This window comes from Podarcis cretensis (genome assembly GCF_951804945.1).
Source record: "Podarcis cretensis genome assembly, chromosome: 7".
In the NCBI taxonomy this organism is placed as follows: domain Eukaryota; kingdom Metazoa; phylum Chordata; class Lepidosauria; order Squamata; family Lacertidae; genus Podarcis; species Podarcis cretensis.
The window spans coordinates 71,233,736-71,252,521 of NC_137176.1; the positions used below are offsets into that span (position 1 = coordinate 71,233,736).

At 40.0% G+C, this 18,786-nt stretch overlaps 1 protein-coding gene across 5 annotated transcripts in view; it reads left to right on the forward strand.

The window, feature by feature from the left end:
* The window catches only part of FZD6 (frizzled class receptor 6), a 26,924-nt gene extending 8,222 nt beyond the window's left edge, over window positions 1-18,702 (forward strand). For all 5 annotated transcript variants that reach the window (XM_079984308.1, XM_079984311.1, XM_079984309.1 and 2 more), the window contains exons 3-7: window positions 3,661-3,857; window positions 5,401-6,418; window positions 8,806-8,954; window positions 11,935-12,378; window positions 13,949-18,702. In XM_079984308.1, coding sequence (XP_079840434.1) covers window positions 3,661-3,857; window positions 5,401-6,418; window positions 8,806-8,954; window positions 11,935-12,378; window positions 13,949-14,111 — 1,971 coding nt within the window. In that variant the 3' untranslated portion in view covers window positions 14,112-18,702. The remainder of the gene's footprint in view (window positions 1-3,660; window positions 3,858-5,400; window positions 6,419-8,805; window positions 8,955-11,934; window positions 12,379-13,948) is intronic.
* Window positions 18,703-18,786: the final 84 nt, after the last annotated feature.

Below are 18,786 nucleotides of genomic sequence, written 5' to 3' on the forward strand. Positions count from 1 at the left end.
TCTAGTTGCAGTGGCTGATGTAAGTAGACTGACATATTTTATATTCCACCCAGAAACCCATACTGCTGTCTTGGATCCAGTAATTTTGCTGGTGACTTATTGGTATGGTTTGGTGCCGAGTTGCCAGACTGTAGTTTGGTAATGATGAGCACGTCATAGGCTTGCCTACTCCTCTTCCTTTGCCCTTCCTAATTAGCTTTAATTGAGGTCAGTGTTACATCTAAGTGGCATGATTGCATTACCACTAATCATAGTTGGCTTGTAACCAGAGACAAGGACTTGAGGTGCTGACCTAGAGAGGGTGAGAGCCAAAAGGGAAGGGGAAGAACGCTCCTGAATGTTCAGTTACAAAACCATGGTTTGACAATGAAACTTTAATGGACTCTAGCCTAAGGCAAGTAATTGCTTTGTCTGTCACTCATATGGCCTCCCTGGCATTTGATTGGAATCTTTCAACTGATTTCACTTGCATTAAACCCAGAGAAACACCTTCACAGTTCTAAGATCACAAGGCAGTTGCATCTGTGAATATGCAGTGTATAAATGTTGAAAGCTGCAATAATTACATCATCTTGATCCTGATAGTGTGGTGTAAATGTAGGGGATAATTTGCTGGTTTTAGCCAGGAGAAGTTTGGATTCAAATCCATACATATACATGAAGCTCTTTGGGTGGTCTTGAGCATGTTTGTGGACTTAATTAGATAAACTTTGTTAGGTACAAAACCAAATTTTCAGTAGCACCAAGGGCTACTGGGGAAAAGATAAGCTACTTGTCCTAAGATAAGTGGGGGTCAGATTGGAACCTAAATTAAGTTATTGCAATGGTTATTGATTGCCTCAGGCCTTGCTGCTGAGGCAGTGTACAGTCTACAGCGCAGTGTGGTTTAAACATTTATACCTGATAATACATGTATGCTCCCCCATCTTACCCAAAATGAAATTGGCTTCTCTGCATCCCATGATGAATTCTGTTATCAAGAAACCATGAAAAAAGTAGAAGGTATACTCTTACATTCAGTCATGTACTTTTCTCCTGGGATTGTACTTGGGAGAAATTGGGAGCAGGCCATAATCTACATATTCCCATTCTCTCCTCTTTCCTGCAGCGAACAGTAATTTGAACACCAAATTTCCCCAGACCTTGAGAGACAAAACCCTCTTTAAATGCTTAAGAAACAATTCTTAATTTCCTGAAGAGGAATGATCTCAGTTATTGTGCATTCCACCACCCTCTCCATGCTAACAATTCAACTAGAGAATGTGTTTTCCTCTGCTCTTGTTGTTGATGGTTGTTGGGAAACGTGGACTTCCCACGTTTATGGAAAGTTTCCAGTTGGTCTATTTAATGTATACGAACAGTAAAGGGAAAATATGTCTATTTATATATCTTCCAGATGGCCACTGAAAATAATAAGCAAAATAAAATTATTTCATTTAGGTAAGTATAGAACCTGGTACTTTGGAAAGCGTCATCTGTCACTTTTAACAACTAGCAGAAGGAAATTACCGAATGCAAAGTGAGCAATAGGGCTCTGGATATTTAATTAAACATGTAACATGGTTACAAGAAACAAAATATGATGTGACTACTATAGGGTTCACAGTAGAAACCTGGAATTTATTACAGTGGCAGCAGCTACATTTCCTCATCCAACTGTTGCTGTCAGGTGTGGTTGTGTGTATATAAATACATATACACTTATTTCTCATTATCTTCCCACCCCCTACAAGGGATTCATTAACCTTCGTTTGATGCCTGCTAAAAATATTCTTGTTTAAACAAACCTACACAGATGCTTAGAAAGTTGAAGTAATTTTAATCTGTTTTAATATTTTAAGTTTTGTATGTGTTAAAGTAAGGTTGTATTCTTTTTTCTTGTTTTTTGTTTTATCTTGTAAACTACTTTGAAGGTGTTTTTTACAATCAAACAGTGCCTAAATTTTATGAAATAAATAAAATAAACAGATGAAGTCATTGAATTTAATTTTTGAATTGAATTTACTTTATTACAGTCACAGACCAGCATAAGCAAAACATCTAAATAAATAGCATAACATTGTGAGTCTAAGTGGATAATTGTTAAATAAATGGGAGCAAGAACCAAATGTAGATTAAAACATATACATAGAATATTTAATTAAGCATAAATAATGGATGAGTAAAATCTGATCATAAAAATTAAAAAAGACCAGTTAAAACAGCTATATGGGGTGGGGTTCAGAAGTGCGGATCTAACAATATGGGCCTTCAATTTAGGACTGAATTGTAGCATAGGCCATCCTTCGATGAATATCTATCATGGCAGCGCAAGATCTGGCGATTGAATATGTGACTTCTGGGCTTTCATCCAATAGGGAAATGTTGTGTTGTTCTGAACACCCAGGGGACTTATATAAGATGGGTTGGATAAACCTAGTTTGAATGTCTACTTACCTGGCAGGGGAGACACCTTGATCATGATGAAGTCATTCTGTGCATACATTCCTTAAATAGTGAGTCTATATATGCCTATAGCATGAAACTCTCAAAAGCCTTTTGGTGCTGAATTTCTTGCTCTGTGGGCTTGCTTTTTTGGTCAAGCTTTTATTATTTCATTTTATAATGCATATATAGCAAAGAGAACAATTATAACAACAGTTGAAAACTAAAAGATGAAAAACAAAACCATAAAATAGGCATGAGTACAGTTGCTCATCGGTTAAAATAACAAAGTCCAGGTAAAGACTATCAACGTTGTCAGATTATCAAGTGTAGTTCTAGATTTACCAAATCTTTATCATAGAGGTTTGTCTTGGAAATAATGGTTCTTATATGCTAAATCATATAAAAAGTGTCTGGAGGTTATAGTCCTTGTTGAAATCTCAAATTATGCATGGTTTTACCCCACTATACATATATTCCAGAGGTGAGTGGTACCAAGCGTCCAGTGTAAGATTTTGGGCTGTTTTACGTGGAGCTGCAATGACTGTTCTTGCTGCCAAGATCGTATATAAGACCAATTCTTTTTGACAATATATTTACATTGGTTTCATCAAAAATATTCAGTAACATTAATTTTGGACAAGAAACAATTGTTTCTTTAGTAATGTTGATCATTTCTGTCAAAAGTAAATTCCAGAAATATTTCACAGTCTATGGGCTTTTAGTAGCTGTTGCAGTGGGCTTCCATGGTTCTCCCTGGAGCCAACTGCTTCCTGATGTTTTAAAAAGTTTTATGTTGACCATGTTAAAGATAGATGAGAGTTGCATGAATCTAACTGGAAAGAAATTGCAAGATGCAAATGTCCAAATTCAATGTTTTGTAGTCACATCGTTCAGTTTGGTGCATGCTCCTTTTTTTATACTTCCAAACTTACTTTTCCTCTGCTCAGCAAGATGCTCTAGGAATCTGGCATTGCCTTGAAGACTGTGTTTCCCTATGCAGGGCAACAGCAGCAGTAGGAGAGATGGGGAAATGTGAAACATGGCTATTGGCAAAGGCAGATGAGAGAAGATGAGCTGGAGTGCCCTCAACCTCCATTTAAACACTTGTTCCACTTCTGAAATCTCATGATTTACTAATCAATTGTAACTCAAGTTCTGTAACAAGACAGTGTCAGTTTTACAAGAAAACTTTGTAGATGTGCTAATCAAAGTACCATTTTCCCTCTCCCAAAGGATTTCCTTCCTCTTCTGAATGTCCAGTGCTCACCAGATATTCATGCATTTCTTTGCAAAGCATTTGTGCCTGCCTGTTTGGATCAATCGCGTGTGATTCACCCATGCCGAAGTCTCTGTGAAAGAGTGTACTCTGACTGTAAACAAGTGATAAACACTTTTGGAATTAATTGGAACGAGGAGCTTGAATGCAGCAGGTACAGTGTTTTTAATTCTCTTTATTTCCAATGGATTTTACTCTGGCCTAAGACAAAGTCCTAGTCCATACATTCATGCAATAAACTTCTCTTTGTTTGTTACATATCAGCTTGTGTGCCTCCTCTACACAGATGATCTTCTGTATAAATGGGTGCTCTTGGTTGCAATCAATTTATGTGATGACACCCATCACCCCAAATGCATGCAGTTCTTCCATTCCCCTCCTTTTTTTGAGGCAGAACAGTTGTGAATTGTACTTCCCAGGATTATTTGTGATGAGAAGAGTGTGTCTGCTCTTTCGAGGGGAGAGGAGCACTGCCAGGTTTATGCATATGCTTGGACCAAGTGTATATCTGATGAAGTGAATAAGCAAATTTGCTTTGCATATATATTTCAACCTAGACTGTTCAACTTTTCCATTCTCTTCTGTACAAGCTCTTTAGTGCTTTGGATTCTTGCTCATCCATATAGGAAACAGAGATCATTACAGGACTAGTGTGCATGGTAGTTGGTAAACAGCAGTTGAGGTGAGGAAGACTCTGAAGAATTAGGAAAAACTCATACCTTGAGCCCCCATCTCCTCAAAGACGAAGCACTTTGGAAGGAGAACTTTATTGTTGCCTTTTCTTCTGCCATGGTCATAAAGCACATAATATGATATCTCCTATAAAGGACAACATGTTAATTTGGAGGCCACTTTATTTCAAAAGCATTTATAAATAGCTTTAATACTTTTTAAAAAATCTATGTGTTATACAACATATAAAGCAATGGAAGCAGTGGCCAGTCATGCCTGGGTAGCTCAGTTGATTAAAGCATGGTGCTGATGCCAAGGTCTGATCCCCGTATGGGACAGCTGCATATTTACAGGAGGCTGGACTGGATGGTTCTCATGGTCCCTTACTTCTCTACAATTCTATGATTTTATGGCTGCATCTCTCAGGCAAGTGTTTGGCCTCAGCTATACTTGCTTTGGAAAACTCTTACAATGACCACTCCAGTTCACTCTTCCTGGAGCTGCCTTGAAAGATGGTGGAAGAATGCTGTGGGTTGCCTCTTGACTGGCACAGGCCACAGCTATTTTAGCATACCTGTACTGGCTTTCTGTTAGCTTCTAGGCCCTGTACAAAGTGCTAATGAAAACTATTAAAAAACCTGCCTGGTCTGGGCTCTGCATAGACAAGCATTTCCTCTCATATGTACCTCCCTGCTCCCTCAGATCTGTGGGCATGCACTGCTTCAAAGGGCACTTTTGTCCAGGGCTTTAATCCCTGCCAAATCAGCAAACAGGGACTGAATCCTACTGCCTTGGCTGCGCAATCTTGGAGCCCCTGATGGAGCAAGATTGGCCTGCAAGCTGGAGGCTCCTCGCCCTTGTAATTGAGGTTACCGGTATGTTTCCTTAAAAAAATATATCGTTTTTATTCTTTGCGATCCCAGTCCCAGTCTAGTTTGATAACCAAGCATCTGAAGTATGTGCTCTGAGCCTCTAGGCAAATAGCACTGAGTGGTCCCTCTACATTTTCTCTCTTTCCTTTCTAGGTTGGAGGATTGTGATGAAACTGCTGCTGTCACTCCTTCTCTCGCTACAAAATCTCATGACACTAAGAAGACTCCAGGACAGCCCAGAAGGGATTATGGATTTTGGTGTCCACGTCATCTGCAGACCTCCGGTGGCCAAGGCTACAAGTTTTTGGGAATTGATCAGTGTGCACCCCCCTGTCCCAACATGTACTTCAATAATCATGAGCTAGACGTTGCCAAAAGCTTCATTGGGATTGTTTCAATTTTTTGCCTTTGCGCGACTCTGTTCACATTCCTAACATTTTTGATTGATGTTAAGCGGTTCAGATATCCAGAGAGGCCAATAATATACTATTCTGTTTGTTACAGCATAGTGTCTCTGGTATACTTCCTTGGGTTTGTCCTGGGAAACAGAACTGCCTGTAATAAGGTAGATGAAAAACTGCAGCTTGGAGAGACAGTTGTTCTTGGTTCTCAGAACAAAGCCTGCACAATTGTTTTTATGGCTCTGTACTTTTTCACCATGGCTGGAACTGTGTGGTGGGTGATCCTCACAGTCACTTGGTTCCTAGCTGCCGGACGAAAGTGGAGCTGTGAAGCTATTGAGCAAAAGGCAATGTGGTTCCATGCAATTGCCTGGGGCATGCCTGGCTTTCTCACCATTATGCTTCTTGCCATGAACAAAGTGGAAGGTGACAACATCAGCGGTGTTTGTTTCGTTGGCCTCTATGACCTGGATGCTTCCAGATACTTTGTCCTTTTGCCTTTGTGCCTTTGTGTTTTTGTTGGATTGTCTCTCCTCTTAGCAGGCATAATTTCTCTAAATCACGTGCGGCAAGTTATACAGAATGATGGCAGGAATCAAGAAAAGCTGAAGAAATTCATGATTCGAATCGGTGTCTTCAGTGGCTTATACCTGGTACCTTTAGTGATGCTCTTGGGATGTTATATCTACGAGCAGGTGTACAGGAAGATCTGGGAAACCACTTGGGTTTATGACCATTGTGTTAAGTTCCATATACCTTGCCCTTATCAGGTAAGAGTGAAATACTTGCACAATTTATACCTCAATAATTAAGAATATTGGTATCTCTTACTGCTGCTGCACATGTATGCAATGCTGGGGATTTGACAGCAGCAACTACTAAAGCCGCTGAGTGGTCCTACCCTAGTGTTCAATGTGGAATCCAGTCTTCCTCCAATCAGTATTGTCCTAGAAAGTATAAACTCTGAGAAAAAAGCAATGGAATAAATTTCTCTTTAGAACCCTCCTTGAAGATGTTAGTGACTTCTAGCTATGATTTCCTAAGAAGAAAATTTAAAAAGACTGTCTAAAAACAACAGCAAAACTAATATGCTGCTAGACAATAATCCTTCAGATTTTACACCCATCTGTTCATATTGAAGATAAGAGTCATTTTTAATATTGTTGCTTAAAACATGCTTTTCTTCCCACTAAAATGACGAGAACCTGCTCGCCATCCGTAAATAATCAGTCTCACGCCAAGATGGGTTGAAGAAGTCTGGCCGCAGCTCTCTCTAGAAGCTGCTGGAGCACAGCTTTTATTGTGTGTCCACGAAAAGATACAAATTCAAGGAGAAAACTTTGCCTCAGTCAGCAGATAAAAGACAATACAATACATTAGTCTCATGTTCTCACACCAGACCACGCAGTTGATCATGCTATGCTACGTAGACCAATCATCGGGCAGCATGAGCTCTCCACGCGTTGATCATGCTCCAAGGATGCTTTTAGCTTATGAAATGATCCTTGCAATAATAAACTTTTGCCCATGCTCTTATGGACAAATGACCATATTCCCACACTAAAATAGATGGGAAAGTTATCTACATTGCATATTAAAGTGAGGTTTTAAGTCGCTCAGAAATGGAAAAAAATGGAAACAGAAGTTTATATTTGTAGATAGCAACCTCTGATCTACTTATAACTAGGGAAATGTTAATTCATTTTGGCTGCTTATGTAGTTCCCTCCAGATGTGAACTTCCATCAGCCCCAGGCAGCACATCCCAATGGTCAGGGATTATGGAAGCTGTAGTCCCCAACATCAAGAGGGACCACTTAGACTATCCCAACCTAGATGCATACTGCATTTATTCCAATATAAGGATTATTTAAGCAAAAATACTTATAGCAGAGCATTTCCTTTTTAGTGGTATTACTTTATTACATTCAGCTTGGTCCAAGCTTTTAAAAATAGCTATGGTATTTACTCAAAATAATATTTCTGGCATCAGCTAGTTAATGATCCTCAAGCTAATAAAAATGGGCCAGGGTGGTAATGGAGAGACCGAAATTGGCCAAGCTAATACAAAATAAAAATCTGAGCACTAGGTAAGACAGACAAGTTAGCTCTTGAGTTAAATATCATTGCCCTTTTTTGAGCCTGTTCTTCACAAGAGTGGATTAATTTTGCAGCGAACAGCAGAAAAGACACTGGTACATACCCCCAAGGCACTCTGAAAATCCTGCCACCTCTAATTAACTTCAGCCCATCAGTTCCATCGTCTTTCCTGTGTACTCAGATGACACAACTGTGTTACTGTACAGAGTATCACTAAAGAAATTGGTTAGTACTGAGCACTTTAGAAGAATTAGTTACACTTTTATGCATCTCTCCCTTCTATACTGCGGTGGCCACATTTTTTGTGACTTTATCTGTCTTCAACATTTAAGAACACAGGCAAGTTCTAAAGAAGTTTCTTCAGGCTTCTAAGGGATTTCTGGAATTGTAGTTTTTTGATGCTGGAGTAACTTAATTCTAACGTGTTGTGTTTTTTCTCTTATTAGTACATTTTCCCTCCATTCTAGCAGGGATTTCAATGCAAACCCCATCATGATCCTGGAGCAAGGCAAACTTCCAATCCCCACCAACTACTGGGCAGGGAGAGCACACCTTGCTCCAGCAAAAGAACAGTGGGGAGCTCACTTTAAGCTCACCATTGTTCCTTTGAACAATGCAGGCACTGGCCCCACAAATATGGCAGGTGTGGGTACTTTGCCAGAAAGTGCCTAACAAGCCGAACTGGGACCCTTGGCAGGCCAAAGTTGGCTACAGACTGGAGGTTCCCTACCCTGAGGCTTGTTTCTTATTTTTGTGTCATTTTCTAAATAAATTAAAATCACACCATTCAGTACTGTGTCATAGCATCATATTATCCCTGCTTACACTTGCAGCATTTCATTTACTGGAGTTTCGATGACAACATATTGTGATTAAGCTATTTTAAGTGTGTAGCATAGGTACAGTATTCTCATTTTCTTAAAGCTGTTTAAGCCTGAGTGCAGCTTAGTTGATATAAAACTGCAAACTTCTATATCACTATTCATTTTCTGCTTTGAAGTATAGGGTCAGAAAACCATTTTTCTATTGTATTTTTAATGAATGGTTATTGTTTTCCAGGTCAAGATATTGGCAAGGCCAGAAATAATTTTGTTTCTGATGAAATACCTTATGACTTTAATTGTTGGCATCTCTCCAGTTTTCTGGGTGGGAAGCAAGAAGACTTGCTCAGAATGGGCAAGTTTCTTCAACAGGAATCGCAAAAGAGAGTAAGACACATTTTTTGTGGTAATATTTATTTTAAAAACAACAAGATAAAATTAATGGGCACTGTTAATTGGTGTGTTTTAAAAATGTGTGTGTGTGTGTGTGTGTGTGTGTGTGAGAGAGAGAGAGAGAGAGAGAGAGAGAGAGAGAGAGAGAGAGAGAAAGACAGTATTCATCTTGGGTTGCTTCCTGACTTTATTCATAGGATTGCAGGTCATTTTAAAAAAATCCCCACCCCCGAAAACATGTGGTCTCTCATCTTTGATGCTGAACTTCCTGTTGTCGTCATTGTTTAAGTGCCGCCTCCCTGCCTCCCTCCCTCACATGTGAACCTGCAGTGAATTGGAACTTATGGGCAATACCATCTGCAAGGTCTAGAAGTGCCCTCGCACGGGGGATTTTTTAAAGCTGTAGTTAGCCAGATGCTGAATTTCCTCCCAAACCAAATCTTCCTTGGTAAACTGGCCATTTTTTCTCCTTTTGCAAAAGAGACTGAGCAGTTTAATCCTGAGCAGCAGGGGTCTGACTTGGTCAAATTTTGTATCTGCTTTCTCACAGCCTGTATTATTAGAATGAATGTTTTAATGCTATGCCATATTTTTATACAGTCTTTCTTGATGCTTGGCATTGCATAATTATTTGGAGATTGATCTCAGGAAGAGGAGAATTTGAGAATAATATTTTCTCTAAGCTCCCACAGAGTGGTCTGTTCTTCAGTTTAAATTCTTCTGGAGTATATTTTGAACAGTTTTATGTAGGCTATGTGTAAGTTCCCTTGGGAATACTTTTTTCCATTACTCTCCTTTGCATCCTAAATTCTTAATATGGCTTTTAGATTTCTGTATTTCTTTAAATTTCTTTAGTCAAGATTTGCAAGCAATTATCTTCAACTCCTTCAGCCCACATTCCTTTCCAATGAAGATGTATATTCCTTTCCATATTGCTTCTTTTTCCATTACTGTATAGCTATTTCATATGTGTGTCTTAGTAAAGTGATGCTCTCTACCAAAATACAGCCCCTTATTATTACCCTGCTAGTTTGTCCCAGGTAGTCAGATTTATTTACCCACATCCAGAGTGTTGTTACTTTAAGGTAAATATTGCACTTTTTTACACTAAAAACTTCTATTGCTTGCATGTACAACCATATTATGCAGTAATATGAAACCTGGAGCACCATTTCTGGCCACTCAGTGAGTTGCTGTGATTTGATGAATATTCCAATAGTTTAATGCATTAATGGCTACAATTTTGGCAAAAGATACAGATTATGTGAGGAAAGTGAAAAGCCAGTTTCAGGCAACTTGGGATTCTGTGGTGAGGGCAGGCAATAAGAGTGAAGACTAAGGAGCAGAGTGGGCCAAAAGTGTAGAGCAGAGTTTCCCAAACCTGGGTCTCCAACTGGTTTTGGACTACAATTCTTATCATCCCTGACCACTGGTCCTGCTAGCTAGGGATGATGGGAGCATGTTAATCATGATAATATTGCATGTTAATCATGATCATATTGTTTTGAATACTAGTTGCGAGGGAGGCTGTTGCCCTGATGTCCCTCTTGTGAGCTTTTCACAGGTTCTGTGAACTGCCCTGAAACCTTCGTGTATGGGGCAGTATATAAATTCAATAAATAAAATAAACAAAAATATCTGCCTGCCTCCATAAGTAACATGGTGTAGAACCAGATGGATCTTTCATTTGATTCACTAGGGAAGCTATTGAAGGGCAAAGAGATGAAGACATGGATAAAGATAAAATACAGGTGGAGAAAACTTCCCTACAGACCTAGTGTCTGATAAAGTTGTGTGTTTTCTGTACCAAGAGGGTGGCTGAGTAAGTAAGAATTAAGGGAGAACTAAGTTTCTTGTACTTGCAGGATTGTGGCTCCAATGCTACTTGCATAGAATATTGAACATGTGCCTGTGGTGCCAACTTGGCAGTTAACTTGCTCAATGTCCTGGAGCAAATCATGCACCCTCAAGTTCCTTCTTGTAATGAAAACATTTGAAAAAAATGCAGTAGCTCTTAAAACGACTGTAGCATGATCTTGTGCACTAGAAAAGATATTTCCACCCCTTTGTAAAGATGGGAGTGGAGCAATAAATAGTTTATAGACTTGCTCCATATAAATATAAGTGGAGGGGCATCTGGCTTTGAGAAGGACCTAGGGGTCTTAGTAGACCAGAAAATCAACATGAGTCAACAGCGTGATGCAGCAGCAAAAAAAGCTATTGCAATTCTAGACTGCATCAACAGAAAGATAGTGTCCAGACAAGGGAAATAATCATTACCACTCTGTTCTTCCTTGGTCAGACCACAGCTTGGACTACTGTGTCCAGTTCTGGGCATCACAGTTTTAAGATGGATATTGACAAGCTGGAACATGTGCAGAGGGAAGGCTACTAAGGTGATAAAAGGTCTGGAAACCAATCCTTATGAGAAGCAGTTGAGGGAGTTAGATACGTTTAGTCTGGAGAAAGCAGAGCTTATATGATAGCCAGCTTGAAATATTTGAAGGGCGTCACATGGATGATGGAGCAAGCTTGTTTTCCCCTGCTCCAGAGGGTAGGTAGGACCCAAACTAATGGATTCAAATTACCAGAAAGGAGATTCTGATTAAACATTAGGAAGACCTTTCTGACAGTAAGAGGTGTTTGACAATGGAACAGGCTACCATAGAAGGTGGTGGACTCTCATTTATTGGAGGTTGTTAAACAGAGGCTGAATATTCATCTGGCAGGGATTCTTTAGCTGTAATTCCTGCATTGCAGAGGGTTGGACCAGATGATCCATTGGGTCCCTTCCAGTTCTAGAATTCTATGAAAGAAAGTAAAAAATGAGTTAAGAGAGCAGTCTGCCACATCTTAAAATTGGCAGTTTTGACAATGACTTCAGCAAGATGTTTGCTCATCTGAATGCAATTAGCACATCTAAATACTTACGGAGGAGGGTTGTAATCACCATGTATTGTCTTCTCCCAATCAGTCCAATCAGTGAAAGCCGAAGAGTATTGCAAGAGTCATGTGAATTTTTCTTGAAGCACAACTCTAAAGCGAAGCACAAAAAGAAGCACTACAAATCCAGCTCTCACAAACTGAAGGTGATTTCAAAGTCAATGGGGACCAGTACAGCTGTCACAACCAATCACGGAACTTCTGCCATGGCCATCGCAAACCATGATTACTTAAGCCAAGACACGTTCACTGAGATCAAAAGCTGTCCTGAAACATCTGAGAGAGAGATGGAAGCAGATGGAACGGTCAGCCAGAAAGTGAAAGAGGAAGAGTTTGCCTGCAGCGAACAAAGTGCACTGCACATGTTACCTAGCCCTAAAGTGGCTTTGGAACAGCTAGAAAAGAGAGGGAAGGCAGACAACACACAGGATATTGCCAGCTTATCTGAAAGCATGAAAAGAATGGTCGAAGGAAGGTAATTGCCTTTCCCTTAATTTTATGTGTTTTTAGCTATTGCATGCTAGTTGTTACTACCATCAGAAGAGAAAAATACTGCATTTTACTTTAAAATAGCAGGAAATGGAAAATAAATCTTGCAAACAAAGCTTTTTATCCCATGGAGCTGCATTATCTGCACTGGAGTGGACACCTAAACCAATCTTTAAGCAAAAGTAGCTACATTGTCTTAGACACCACACCTCTGAACACCTGAATATAGAATGCAAGGCGTAATTGTTCAGATACTTTGCTAGAATTTAAGAGGAGACAAGCCAAAGTATAAGATATTAGCCGTGAGACCTCTAAGCAGTTCAGGAGAAAATCAAGGGCCCAGTTGGATGAAGTGCTGCGACAAAGACTCTGAACCAGTGTGGGAGCCTGTGCACTCCTGTTGGATTGGATCTGGGAGACCTGACTTAGGTTTGCACAAGGTGGCTCAGTGTCCTTACATTTCAGTAATACATCCATAAAAAGACTCAACTCCCACAAAACAGCATAAATATTGTAAAAATTCAGTGCACACTGATAAATTATGAAAACAAATGTTATTTTACTTTAATGAAGCTAAAGTGGTGATTTGGTCCATCTTGATACCCAAATATTCTATTTTCATTAAGCCTTTCATAACAATGTAGCCAATCATGTAGCAAAGACAAAGGTCCCATGCTCTTGGCACTGAACCAGGATCTGGAGTTTGCTGGGTTATACTGTAAGAATCCTGATCAGTGTTTGAAACTCCCATTGTTCTAGGTGCATTATGTGACAGGGAATTTCATTAGTGCAAGCAGTTTCTGAGCCCTGGGCGCAGTACTGCGCCTAAGATTTCAGATTAAAACTGCAGAGTGGAAGGAAAGGAGGACCTTTTTCTGCCTTCCCCTTCCCCCTCTCTGAAGACTGGAGAAGAGACCCTCTGAAGAATATTAGGGAGGTGGGCAGGGGAAGGACTAGACCATGTGAAAAATGGACATAGTATTTTAGCTGCAGTTCATCCATTTTCAGCTTTGTATTTTGTGTAGGCACACTTTTTAAAAAACATTCCATTGTTGCTCCCATAACCTAGGTTTAAGGTACCATTTTGCTCCTAGCTTTCATTTCTCAATTTCTAACACTGATCCTGATGCCTGATTCAAAGACAAATGTAGCCTATGTTGTTAGTTCTGAGTGATAGCAGGTTTTCTACTAAAGGCTTTTTCCATCCCTGCTACCCAAAAGTTTTAGTTGAAAACTGCATGTCTAATAATTCCTGTCAAGTATGTGACCCATTTTTTAAACTTGAGTGTTTGTTTTGTTTGCAGCAGGGATGGGGAAACTGTGGCCCTTCAGATGTTGCTGGACTCCATCTCCCATCAGCCCGACCCAACATGTCCAATGGTCAGAGATGATGGGAGTTTTAGTACACCAACAACTAGAACGCCATAGATTCCCCATCCCTGATTTACAGCAGTTATATAGGCTGCCTAGTAACATCATTCTCCGAGTAGTTCATAGGATCTCTTGTGTTTTAAAAAATATGTTTTTTCTTTCTGTCTTTTGTATGCATATAACAGGACAACTCCTAGAAGTGATCTGATTGAATCCCTTCCCCTCCAAGTTGGTCATCCGCACCTTGATGTTTCCCAGCCAGGCAGTCCCAAGGGGTCAGTCTTGTTTGCCCATTCCTCTTCAGATTCAAGGAAAGCTCAGGAGTCTGGTCACAGTTCAAATGCTTAAAAAGGAGAAATTGCTACGTGAGTCATTTCAGCTCATGGATGGAATCTGTGTTACACTGGAAATGACTGTTGCGCTCTGCTTTGCAAGGAGGTGCCACAATATCCTCCTTGGTCGCACTTCAGGTAAAACTAAAATTGCATTGTGAGGGGCCTAGCAACAGCTTCCTCTTCAAACTTTGGACATGTCCTAGCTAGCAGTAAGTTTGATGTGAAAAAGATGATGAATAAGTAAGTACTGCTTTTTATGACCTTCATGTCAAACTGCATTGCAGTAGTGGAGATGGAAGGTATCTTGAGCTGTGTTATAAAACTACCACCTACTTCTAGCAGTGCTATTTACTGTATCATAAATAGGTGGGTCAGACAGGGGCAGGGGAAATCTGATGCACCATGTGAGAATAACACCACGGTCCCATTCTTGGAGAATTGGCTTAAGCTGCAAAGTACAAGCAGTGACTTGAGCACCTGTGGCTGAAGTGTCTGCCTTTGCTGCTCTTATCAGCCAGCTCTGACCTGCAGGCCAGAGAAACCCTTAGCCTAGGTTCTCTAGTATGGTGCCAGTGGACACTACATCTCCCTCAGAAGCACCCCATGGAACTTGCCAAGGTATCTTCCTATTTTGGTTTTTGGTGGGGTTGAATTTTTCATTTGTCTTATTTGGGGGGGGAGGGGTTCTTTTCTGAAATTGGGGATTTCTCAAATGCCCCTTTCTTATTATCACATCTGGCAAGTACACATGTACATCCACTTTTGATTTCTGTGGTCCAACAGCCCATGGGATGCTGCTGAGAAACGTAGTAGGGGCCCTGCTTTTGCCTCTGCCCAAGCTGTGCAACTGTCTTTATGAATTACAACTGTATTGTAATAATACTGGGTGGTCACTGGTGCAGATGCTTCTGTGCAGGTATTTGTATTGGGTCTGGTAGACAAGCTATTTTTGTAAAAAAAAAAATCTTAGGTGCAGTGCCTCATAAATTTTTGGGCCAGTAGTAATATTTTATGTTATGGTCTAAACACTGAAATGGAAAGGGACTCTTGAATCAAAACCAGTTTTGAAAGTAGCTACTTTTATACAAGTATAGCACAGATCAATTGTTTCTTTTACATGACAGGATGCTTTGTTATATACCTGTCTCCTACCCTTCATTATTATTATTGTCATTATGCTCAAGTAAGGTAAGGTGGGGAGTGGTGAAGCCAACCGCTGTTTAGATATTACAGGCAATAACCTGGGAATTTACTTAACCTCAGTATTTCTACTCAGGGTGGTACCTTTCAAATCTGAGGCTTGAGCACAATCTAATAGTAGCTTATATTTTATAAAGTGAGATTCTGCATAAATTGGGCATTGAACCCCATTCCCTTCCCTTTCTTTTCCCCTATCAGAATAGACCCTTGAGAGAACAAATAGACCACAGTACCTATGAAGCTAATTTCCTAGCCTTTTGTAGTTTTGAAGATCTGAGCTGTAACCTTCTATAAATATTTTTTTGTTTTCTATTAGCTTGGAAAATGGGAGAACTGTGTGTTTCTTTGCTAGAAATCATTCAGTCCTGATCTTTGCATTTTTAAACATCAGTTTTTTCTGATTTCTGAGTCCATTTATTGATCATTTATTGATAAATCAGCTTTGAAGCATCAACTGATTAAAACAAGCACTTTCTACTATTCTAGTCTACAGGTAGAATCTACAAAAACCAAATCTGTCTGGTTCTACCTGATATAGTTGCAGCTTTCTCAATAATATAGCACTTATTCCAGAGCTGTGAAACAGGCCCTGGGCTGCTTAGATATTCTGGGTCAAGGCAGTAAAGACCATTCAGACAACTTTAATGGCTCCCAACCCTGGTACTTTAAGCTTATTCCCACCAGCCCTTGGGATTTCTGCGCCGTGTCCCTACCTGGCAATGATATAAAAAACATCCAGTAGTCCTACAGCAAAGCTTGCTTTCACTTGTTTAGGAAGAAACTGGTAGGATATCCTGTAGAAGACTGGAAATAGCAAGCTTGTCTCTTTAAATTCAGTTGAATTGCAGCAGCTGGGGTTTGCTGCTTGTCTAGAAAGGTGCATATCAAGGACCCGGATCCTGCGATCAACATTTTAGGACTTTCTTTGTGTGCCCCTTCCATGAGAGGTGCAGAGGGTGGCAACACAAGAACAGACCTTTTCTACTGTAGTTCCCTGTTTATGGATTGCTCACCCCAAGGTGCCTTCATTGCATCTCTTTAGGCACCAGGTGAAATGTTTTTCTATAGCCAGGCCTTGGGCTGATTAACATGCAATGGATGGCCTTTTAAATAAGCTTGTGTAAGTGGGTGGTTATTGGTATGTTTTTGTTACATATTTTGTGTTCTCGTTTGTATTTTTATGTTGTGAACCACCCTGTGATCTTTGAATGAAGGGTGGTATACAAATTCAATAAATAAACATACTGAGTGTATGTTTGTGCAGCTCTGAAGCACAAGGGCAGCACATTTATCAAGGAAAGGGTGTGATTGTGCTTAGCAGGGCTTGGGTAAACTGTCCTGGGTATTTCCCCTTTGATGCTGAAGTCACTTGCAGTTTCACTGGATCGTATTTCCTCTGCATTCAATTTAACTGACCGCAGGCTCCAGTATCTCCAATCCTGCTGTGGCTCAGGAATGTTGTATTCTTTCCAATCCCCTTGCCCTTTTGACTGGATGGCCCTAGTAACTAAGGTATTGCGGCACCGAGTTAGGTTGCGTGCATAGCAATCAAGCAAAAGAAGGCAAACAATTTGGATGTTGTAGCACTACTCTTGCCCTTTGCCGCTTCTCATAAAAGAGCAGAAGGCAGCACAGCCAAGTCTCTCTTCATGTTTCTTTACAATTTGTTCCTTTCACAGGTAGAGTAGGGCAGTTGTGCTTCCTTGCTAAAAGGCTGCAGAAGATGCCCCAATACTTTAGAATGATATTTCCTGGATTTTACACAGGGTGGTGTCTCCTTATGCCAAGCACGGCATAATGTGGTAGAGCCCTACATCTTTTCCAAGTCAGTTATAATGATAAAAAATGAGTCAAAAGCCTGCCCCACAATGATATACACTGTGCAGTTTACAATAGTTACATAATGTGACTTTGAAAACTGCATTTTGAAGACTAATCTGCTGTGGGTCTAGTAAAAGCTAATGTTTTGTGATACACTAATTCTGGGTAGCAAAATAAATTAAGTTGTTTGTGTGCAGCCATCTTGGGATAATAGTCCTCACCTGTTGTCAGGAGTCTATGATTACAGTTACCCCTGTTGCCAAAGCAGCCATAAATTTAATGCTTCTCAGCAGCCAGCACCAATAAGCCACTGTAATATTTTGCTCCTTAAACAAAAAGTATCTGTTTCTCCTATTCAGCCACTGCTGATGAGTTGCTAAACCTGCCTTGCTAAACCTGCCATGCCTTCCCCAATCCTCTGACTGAACTGGAGGTAGCTGGTCCATCTTAGTCATTTTCCTTGTGTGCTCAGGTTCTGTAGCTGGATCAGGCTAAAGGCCCATCTAGTCTAGCATCCTGATCTCACAATGGCCAACCACATGCCTGTGGGAAGCCCCAACTTCTTCACTAGTACTCTCTCTGCACTTGTCATTCCTGGCAAGTGGTATTCAGAGGTGCAGTGCCTCCAACATTTTCTCCATGAATTTGTCTAATCCTCTTTTAAAGAAGGTGGCCTTCTCTACATCTTGCTTCCACAGCACCTGCTCGTTTATTTTAACTGCACATTCCTCAATTCCAAACAAAAAGCTGCCTTGATGTTGTTGAATTTAAAATTTAAAATAGAACAAGTGTTGAATTTCTAAATAGAACAAGTGTTGGATAATGCCGGAAGGGGGAGAAGCCTTTCAATCTGTCCTGTAAGCACCCCTTTCATTCTGAATTGTAAGTGTGAGGAATATACATTACATTTGGCTCAGTGGAAAGAGCAAAGCACTGTGCCTTTGTTCAGATGCACTTTTTACCATTCCTGCTGACTTATAGAAATTATTGTTGGCTACTCAGCCCAACTGCATTTTACGCTCTTAGGTAAGTAGTTCTAACAGAGACAAGGGTGATTATAACTGAGCTCTTATCTATGACACTAACATTCACTTGTTTTTATACCTCTCCGTCTTTGTAAGTGGTTTTGTGTTTTTTTAAAGAAAGCACTCCCAGTTTCTTTGTTTTTCAACATTCCACTTTGTGCAACATCATTTGGTTGTCTTGGACACCACGTAAAACTATATTATAGAAAAGAAATGTAAATGGCAACTGAATAAGGAAGATAGTTCTGATGGATCAAATTGTTTCCTGTTATAACAATGTATTGAATTTTGAATGTATTATGTTGTCTGCATTTTACAACTTTGTAACTTATTGCCTTTAACAAAGACTATTGGTGGTTTAACTGGATATTTCCTTATTTTCAGAACATACTATTCTTCCAATAACTAGAGTGACTTTCAAAGTTGTAAATATTCTCTGTGGAAAAACAATTTTTCTCTTATTGGCACATCTGATTTTTTTAAAAAAATGTCTGCAATTTGGCATATGTATTTTTACTATTGGTCAATAAAGTTTTCTATACTGTAAAAAGTCACAAACTGTGTTGTGTTTGAAAACAGCTTGGAGCAGGGCCAGCCCTACTGTTAGGTGGAATCAGGTGGGCACCTTGGGCTCCAAGTCCT